Below are 9364 nucleotides of genomic sequence, written 5' to 3'. Positions count from 1 at the left end.
TGTTAGAGAGCTGTATGAATACATGTTTCTTCATACAGTCAAAAAATGCATATGCAGGAAATGTATATTAACATTAGCTTTGYCACATTACATTTTCTGATTCATCCTAAGTAACAACAGTGTCACAAATGAAGCTACACAAATGTAAAAGTTTATCTGCTTGAAGAGCTGTCAGTTTAAAATGGAGCAAAGCATAAGAACGTAACATGGGATTTATGGTTTGAACCTATTCTACTCTAAGTTTTTAGCGGGAAACAAGAATAGCTACAGTGAATTCACATGACATGCCAAAATAACTTTCAGTAACCCTCTAGGCATGTGAACTGCATCAAACCATTTCTCCCCTCAAAAGTTGTAGGAAACAAGGTTTAGATGGCCTTCCTTAGTTTTATCATCACCATGTATAATAGATTCTAGATTTTGCTTGTAGACTATTCATATCCAGTACCTATACCTGAACAGGTAGCCAAAGTGAATTTTGTATTTTTTAATTGTTAAATATATAAGGAAGCAACAGAAAGAAATGGCTGAAGTCTTTGACCTTTTGATCTTCTTTAGGCAAGAACTATCAATTTCTAATAAGGTTTCTGTTGGTCACAAGAATTCCAACATTTCATATCAGTTTCAAATGCTGTCAAATACATCACTGTCTTTTTATATAAAGATACTCAAGTTTTGTAAGAAAATAAAGGAGAATACATCAGTCTTATAAAAGATGACAATTGCTGGTTAAGTGTTGACTAATGACCAGCACAGCATGGATGTTACTAAAAGGCAACACAAAACAGGCAAAGAATGTGGCTTCTTAGGGAACAGCAATGAATGACAAATACAGCATCAGCACAGTGAACAAAAAGAAGTAGGTCCAGTCTGTGGTCAAAAACTTTACCTGCAGGGAATCCTCATCTATTTTCTTGGTTTCTCAGTGGTCAATATAGGGCTTCACCTTCATTTGATACACCTCAGAGAGCTACAGCTGTTATCTCCAGTAAGTGGCAAAAGCTCATGCAGAGAGGTACAACAATTCTACCTACACTACACAAGATTTTTGAAATTGTTCCTCACAGCAGAAAAACTTTTCAACAGTTATACCAAAACCAGGAACACTTCCTTTTTTTTTTTTTTTTTTTTAAATCAGAGTTACGTCACATCATGAGAAAGGTGATACACACTTTGACATGTGTGTGATTTCCACTGACGACAGACATACCTGAGTAAAAATATTGTGAGTCTGGCTTAGAATCCACCTTGCATCAGCATCAGGAGCTACTAGTAATTTCAGAGTCCCTATGTAAACATCTGTACAGAGGGTCCAGAAATGCGGATCATGTAAACTGTAAACTCCTTGCAGCTGCTGCACCTGAAAGACAAGCAACTTTTGAAAAAATGTATTTCTGAAAAAACATTTATATGTACTGTGTTTTCCTAGAAAACATTTTAGAAGCTGATGTATCCTTTTACTTCCACTAGTTCACTATGGAATTTGTGATATTTCACTTAAATTCCTTATTAGTGCCTCAGTGGTTGTAAGGAAAATGAAAATATACAAAATCATTACATATACATAGAAGCTTTATCTAGCTGTATTTGTATTCTACATATATTTTACTGARATCTGCTGTGCATTTCTGAAAAGTTATCCAAGAGAGAACAGACACAAAGTTACTTAATTGAATGTCATCTCAAATTTAAACAGTAATTTTTGCAAATGCAGAGGTTAGTCAGGAATTTTCCCATAAACACTTTGTTAGACATTCTAACTATTAACAGGAATACTAATATATTGTATTTCTGTAAATATTTGGCAAGGGTTTAGGTCTGTCCCAACAACATTTTTTTCCTCTGTCCCATTTTAGCAAACCCTCCACGTGACGGTTGCAATCTGAAACAATGGCACTCCTCCACACATGCATTTTATTAACCGCGCAAAGGCACATCGACTGTTCAGAACATGACACGATAATGGATAAGTTAAAGAGAAATACTGGGAGACGTCAAATCCAGGGTAACCTATATAGTCTGATACAGACTTTCAGCGTTAAGCCACCTCACTTTCATAAAGACAGAAGGAGATTTTAAGRAGAGGGAGACAAAAACTACCGTGAGCAAACAGAACAAAAACATTACGCACTACTTATCGGCACAAAGTACTTGGAAAGGAAAGGCTTTGGGATCTATTTTTCTAAACCAATGTAACATGTTTTAGGACACAAATTGAGCTGAAACTATACATACAATTTAGGACTTCAGAAACATAAGAATCAAACTGGTATCTCCATTTGTACAATCATGGGCATGTTTCATGGGCATTACTGGCAAAACATTGCAAAACATCCTCAGAATACACAGCTGAGGCTCAATCAGTCAGCAGTTAGATTTTAAGCAAAAAAAATGGCCTAAGAGCTCACCCTCTGATAGCACTGAGGCAGAGCATTTTCCAGGGAAGGAGGAGTTCGCTGCATCAAAATTCCAATGGATTCTTTTAAAAGTGGAACAACACTAGAAATAAATAAGGAAGTTAGTTACTATCATATTTTCAAAACATGCAGAATAAGCAGTAACACAACATTCCTTTGCGCTCTTGAAGAATTTTTCTTCAGTTGTTTCACTAGAAACAGATAAAGTTGCTATGAAAAACTGCTACAGAAAATTAAAAGATTGACAAAATTGCTATGGTGTCTTACTAAAGGCAAGAACACTGCTCCCTCAGGTTTCTCACAGAGGCCACCAGTGGACAATCACAGATTAACAATGTAATTATGGGATTTGGGATGGAGCCTCTAAGTGTCTTAAAACTTACATGACAAAGCCAGCTGGTAAGTATAGCTCAGAAGCAAAACCTACTTCAACGCCAATCACAAACAATCATAAAAATATGCAAGTGAAACTGTTTTTGCTTTTGTGTCTGGCTTAAGGCATATTTTTCTTATGAACTAAGATAATAATGGGGAGATCATAAAACAAAATTAGTATGGACCAGTCCAGCTATAACAAAGTTATTTAGTTAGAAACAGACAGCTTAGCATATTCTTGAAGTGAACTAAGTGTAGGGCCTCATCCAAGCTCAAGCATTAAACATCTGGAAACAATTAGAGGTTCCCTCCTGGCTGCACAGTCTTGTTTAATCAGCAAACTAAAAAAGAACTTTTATGAAACTACTTAAAAAAAAACCCAAAACAAGAAAAAACAGGAGACCAGTAGGGCTATACTCTGAAGCTAATACTAAAAATTTGTGCTTTTAAGTATTCAGTATGGTGAACTTTGTTTAGGATTAGCGTATCATGTTTGGTTCAGTACAGCATCCTATAATTTTCAGGAGGATGCTAAAATTCTGTAGCCCAATATTGAAAGTTAAACAACAATCTAGTTTCAAGTACATATTGTACATTCTCCAGCAAAGCTAATGATAAACTTCAGAAGCTGTAAATTGAATTTCACTATCCAATACTGGCATCACAGCTGGAGTACATGAGCAGTGAGATTAAAAAAAAAAAAGAGAAAAAAAAGTCACCCAGAAAAAATTTGTAAGAGATCAGTTAGGCTGCTTGTTAAAGGAAACTGCCGAAGTCTCATTTAAAACCGCATGGAGCAATGGGGTATGCACTGTAGAAAACAACTATATACTCAGTGATGGTGAAGAGCATGACCTAACCATTCCCTTCCGTCTTTAACGGTATCGTTCCATGCGTACGCGGAAGCGGTGCCAGTTCATGCAGCCTCTGCCCCAGCTCACCCCTGCGCTAATCCCCAGTGGGGCAGCGAGTGCAGGGCTCCTGCGCAACCAGCTGGTCTGGAGAAATGGCCACCCTCAGAGCAGCCCTCTCTGCACCCACGCCTGTTCTTCCAGGCTGGTCCACCGCCGGATGCACTCCCCGACGTGCCTCACACAGTTGTACTGTTACTGCCAATCAGCTCAGAAATAGGAAGGAGCAATTAGGGGTGGCAGAGGATGCTTGGATGGACCTGTCACCAAGACAGCTGGACACGCAGCAATGCCCCAATTGCTCACCTGCCTAACGTGAGCATTACTGGGGTGTCACATTCTACAGACAGTGGATTACAGAAGTGTAGGGAAGAAGCTGCTCTTATCAATGGTCCCCCCCTCACTAAATAACCTGTGTCACAAACGTTACAGTAAAGGAAGCTAGAGCGCCAAATAATCCATTGCTTAATTGATTTCAGTTTAACTAACAAGTTAAAATGCAGGCTTGCTTTTAATGAAAACCTTGAAAGACCAACACACAAGTTCAGGATGCAAACTAAATACCAGATCTTTGAATAGTGACACTATCCCCATAAATTTAACAAGGCCCCTCTAACAATATGCATCCAAAAGCTTCAAACATACACGTGCAGGCTGCATATTTTTTTCCCAGGGAAAGGACTGAACAAATGGAGAATAGAAGAGCTTCTTTTTCTATTGAAAGATACCAGTAAGTGGGGAAGAATATCCACGAAAAAAGTCTGACCAAAACACTTCTGATCTGAATGAAATATTTAGGTTATCTGAAAAAATTAATGGAAATGAATTGGCAAGCAGGAGATTTGGAGAGAGAACCGACAGAAACCTAAAACTAGCAAGTGGTGCATGTTAGCCCATTCTAAAACCGATTTGGTCAGTGAGACTGGTTGATTCATTCTGGAACAGGGTGCACACTGAAAAGGGGAAGTTACAACCCTGTTAGAGAGCTACTCAGCTGAAGATGTTTTTAAATTTAGAGTTGCTTAATTCTGAAAAGCTTTTACCTTAAGAAACTGGCTTCCAAGGTGGAGTCTACACCATCGGTAGGGTGTGTGCAAGCACCAAATACTGTCTCTTCTTGCCAGGCAATGGTGTTCAATTTTAAGCAGCACTTAAAATCTGATGGAACCATTAGTGCAAACTCAACTAATATAAAAAAGTGAATGAGGAGAGATATTCCACTCCTAGGAGAGGCAGTACAGTTTAAAAGTTTGTTTCCTTGCTGGCAAGATTTCTCCTATTTGTTTTTTATAAGGGCTCCATACTAAGGCTTTAAGAGAAACCTCCCGTACAAATATTTGGCAATAATGTTCCACAAATTACAATTTTTATCCAGACTTAACAAGAAACCCAAAACCATGGTGTTTAACTGGAACAGTAACATCTTAAGAGTCCAAATAATACAGCTAAGTCAGGAAGTGGCTTGACACTGCAGATGAATGCTGAAGCATATCCCAGGTCCCATCTTCTCGGGCACAGTGTTCAACTATGAATTTACCTTTTGTAAAGCTGCAAAGACCAAAGGACAGCGGCAGCGATGTGATATGACCTCACAAATTCTACAAGAGTACATAAGCCCATGCATACATCTCTACACCCCAAGGGACATTTTTTCATATTAGGTAGTCTTTTAGGGTAAGCCAAACTAACATGACAAATTATAGAATCCAGAGTTTTCTGATATCTCTGATTTTCCATTGTTTCAAGAACTAAGCTCACTTTTCATTCCAAACACAAACTGAAAACCAGTATCTCTTAATCATCAGGAAGCACTAGGAATATTAGTTGCATCTCATGTGACTGAAAAAGAAACCACTAGGAAAGATGATACTACCAAGCAGGCTGAAAATGGGGTTAGAGTTTGACCAAGCTTTCCTTTTTTTTTTTTTTTTTTTTTTTTTTTTTTTTTTTGATTAGTCAGTGCTGCAGATACAAGCACGTGTATTTTGCACTAACTATTGCACTGATACTTCCCCTTATTTTATTTTTTAATTACAAAAAGACTATTAAGGAAAATAAATAACGCAGAATTCTCACTGAGGGTTTTTTCCATGCATAAGCACTCCATTAGTTTTGCTATTAAAGCAGGTAAAATTTTTCAACTGGTTCCGATCACCAAAACCTACTGTATCACAGTATTACACAGGGCAATGGGATTTGAAAGAGGAACTAACCTACAGCAAGATACAGGATGTTAACATATCCATATCCTCTACAAAAAGCAATAATAGTAAAAATGGCTAGTGGGCGCAAAAGGGGTTAGCAGCAAGAAAGCACGTTACACTTTCACATACACTGTTACAGAGGAAATGAAGGCATTGAAACAGGTAAAATCCACTGATGTGAATCTGATGAGTCCAGTTTGCAGCTACTACATATGGCTTGATTAACAGTCAAACCCAAACACTATATGTATGAAAGTATTAGAATCACAACCAAATTGTATCACATTCAGATAGCAGACTCATACCCACTTCAGTCCATTACCGTTTATGCCACTGTTGATGTAGTTATAGACAGCAATATTGTCTGGCATTGGCATAATTTTAGACAGCAAAACTGAAAAAAGCACAGGGATAAAGACCCTTTACATAATCATTGTAGTCAGATCACAAACAGGAAATTCATTTATTGCTGTCAGGCCTATGAAAAATAAAGGATACTTGTAATAGATCTTGTGGAAGGTAAACAAACCCCGCTAGGACTTGAGGCCAACTATGGTTCTTCCTTCAAGTACTGTAGTCTAAAATGTAAAGCGAGATTTCAAAATCATACATTTCTAGCCTCCACCCACATCTGCAGTGCCAAGAATGTCAACCTATTTCAAAACTTTTAAGTTTTATAAAAAAAATCCATTAGGCCATGGCAATTTTAAGCAAAATGGAGGCTTTCCTCAGGACAAGGAATACAACTGAAAAGTTTAATATTTACTTTTCCAATTTTACATGATCTGTTTTCATAATTATGCAGTACTAATACTACAGTAATACTGATAATACTAGTAATAATGACAGTACCTTTCGTTATCTGATTTATTTTTTTTTGTAGGGAGATTTTGACTTTGGAATGAAAGCTAACTACAGGCTAGGAGCACCTTTGACTCTACCATTTTAACATTAGCACCGATTCTTACATAGCCATGTACCGAGCTGATAAGGAACATGCGCCTTTATTTGTGATTGGAACAACCTCAGTCATCAAGGAAATGCACCTTATTCTTTTACTCAAATGAAAATAGCACTTGTTACAGCTACACCATTTTCTGAGTGGCAATAGAGAGCTGACATGAAAATTCAGAGAAGTTAAATTACCCCCATGGGAAAAAAATCTCAGTAAAGACAACACAGTTGGCAGTTAATGCATGAATTATCAGGTTGAGTATCTTATTTCCTCATGAGGAAACTGTCTGAGGCACAAATCACCTTTTCAATGGACATATTCTTAGCAAAACAGGGTTCTGATCCTCCATCGAGGCTGGCAGGTACCAGTCCCCTGTAAATAAAGGTAGCACATGCCATTTAACAACGACAGCTCAAAACAAGTCCAGCTACAAACACGCTAGTTCAGGGGAGTTCCTTCTGAACCTTAGCCAATGCAGCACTTCATTTAAAAGTTAGGATAATCTGCTTAAAATTGCACGTCAAACAAAGCATTAACTTATAAACAACATCAATTTTCATACTTCTACGCCACAAATGCTACAGGTTTGTTCTCCCCTAAAGCTCTTTTGCATTACATCAGGCTAAAGCAGCTCTAGGCTTTATGTAGAAATGATGTAACCCAAGAAAACTACTTCACTAAATGACTGAAGTTAATTGCTTCATTTCTTTGACCACCAGCATGCAATCTACATGCTCTACCCAATCGAGTATCATATTTAGTCTACAGTGCCTTTCTAGAAACATGTGGCTTTAAGAGTGGTTTCTGACAAACTTCTTGCTTTATACTGGAGTCGTGGTTTTTGCTTGATGATTAATTTCACATAGTTGATTGAAATACTAAAATTGCTTCAATATTTTGGAATATTTCTACCTAAAAGAAATAAACATTTAGTTTTAAATATTTAAAGCAGTTAGAGACTTGGGTAATTGTTTATTGACTCAAGCAGATTACATTATGAAAAAATATCTTGGAGAAAACCTGAAAAGAGTGACTTTTTTTTTTTTAAAGACTTGACTTCAAATAAAATGATGATTAAGCATTTAAGAACAGCCTTGTCTATTAAACATGTCCTATTTACATTTTTAAACTAAACAGACACTTCCATGAGACAGTATAAAAAGTAATAAAAGAAAACAGATTCATCAGCTATTCACCAGATACGGTGGAGCATCTGGGAGTGCTCAAGAGCTCCCAAAGAACGCTACCACATCAGCCTCAGCCCTCAGAGCTGCCCATGGATTTATGATGCAGAGATTTTAAAAGACTACAGGAGATAGCCCTCCAATTGAGAAACCACAAGCTACCAAGCTCTCTGCTTGTCAGAACTCAATAGATAAATAAATAAATGGAGAAAAAGCAACTTTCTTCAACAAGTAACACAATAATGAAGTTTACAAAGTGAAAAATACCTGATTTCATGCCTTTGCTTCTCCCTATCAAAACAGTAACATTTGGGCTATTTTTCTTTCCTCCAAAAAGATGAATTTTAAAGCATGATATTTAATAGGTTTTAACGGTATTTTTGTATAAACCCAGTGAAGACAAGTTTTTACTGGGATGTAGACAGTCATGGTCAACTAAAGGGAAGTGCTGATCTTACCTCACTACACTATAGTAAGAACTATTCAAGTTCTGCTCCACTAAACTTAAAAAATTGTATTTGTTTCTCAGTGAAAACATAACCGCAGCAGAATCCCACACCGGATTTCTATTGCGTATCCAGAACATCCTATGCTAAGTCAAGAGGAGTCAGGCAGAGAGTATGTGGCCTTGGAGCAGCCTTAGTGAAAGATTACAGGAGCAACACAGAGCCAACCACGTCAGCAGCTGACAATTTATACAAATTAGAGCTGTTGCCTACAGGAGGGCTCAACTATCTGAATTCAAAGCACTGCTTCGTTTCTCTGAAGAGGCGTAGTTCAACTGTGTGTGCATCTGCACATGACCGAACAGGTCACAAATTAGATGCTGCACAGCTTTCTCTATATTGTAAGTGAGAAGTTCTTTAGTCATCCTATAGAGATGTTTTTGTGATTTCTTTCGGGAAGTGTTGCCGTCATTTCAGAGAACTGAGCAGAGCAGAAGACCCACTAACAGAGCAGGCATGACTCCAGTAATCAAGTTAGAGGACTGCCCTACATTGAAGAAAGTAGACACTCAAGCATAAAATGAAAAAACAGTTATTTCACCTATATATGAACAGCTCTGGATTAAGATCAACATTCAGTGAGAACATCATTTCCCCTCCGCACTTGCATGCAATCGGTTAGCTATCCTCCTGGCCTCCTACACAGTTCCAAGAAAGGAAAAAGGGGTTGTGTTCTGCCGCTATCCCCTCTCTTTGGATACACAGGTATCCCAGAAGGGAGACAGCAAAAAAACCCCTGGGTCAAACCTCCCACCTACCTATGTACCACACTTTCTATAAATCAAGCTAAACCGACCATTAAGCAGTAACTT

General features: G+C 37.7%; 1 protein-coding gene across 3 annotated transcripts in view; it reads right to left on the bottom strand.

Moving 5' to 3' along the window:
• The window catches only part of SLC30A7 (solute carrier family 30 member 7), a 28413-nt gene that overhangs the window by 5401 nt on the left and 13648 nt on the right, over nt 1–9364 (bottom strand). Inside the window, exons 7-9 of one of the 3 annotated variants that reach the window (XM_026067314.1) lie at nt 7165–7234; nt 2409–2499; nt 1232–1360 (exon numbers count right to left, since the gene is read on the bottom strand). In XM_026067314.1, the coding sequence (XP_025923099.1) occupies nt 1326–1360; nt 2409–2499; nt 7165–7234 (196 nt within the window). In that variant the 3' untranslated portion in view covers nt 1232–1325. Of the gene's footprint in view, nt 1–1210; nt 1361–2408; nt 2500–5648; nt 6486–7164; nt 7235–9364 lie in introns of those variants that run through there. The other 2 variants (XM_026067313.1, XM_026067315.1) reach the window with 2 other exon arrangements.

The sequence above is a fragment of the Apteryx rowi genome, unplaced genomic scaffold, assembly GCF_003343035.1.
Source record: "Apteryx rowi isolate R43461 unplaced genomic scaffold, aptRow1 scaffold_258, whole genome shotgun sequence".
In the NCBI taxonomy this organism is placed as follows: Eukaryota; Metazoa; Chordata; class Aves; order Apterygiformes; family Apterygidae; genus Apteryx; species Apteryx rowi.
Note: the sequence above shows the minus strand (reverse complement) of the source record. Positions and strands in the feature narration are given on the sequence as shown.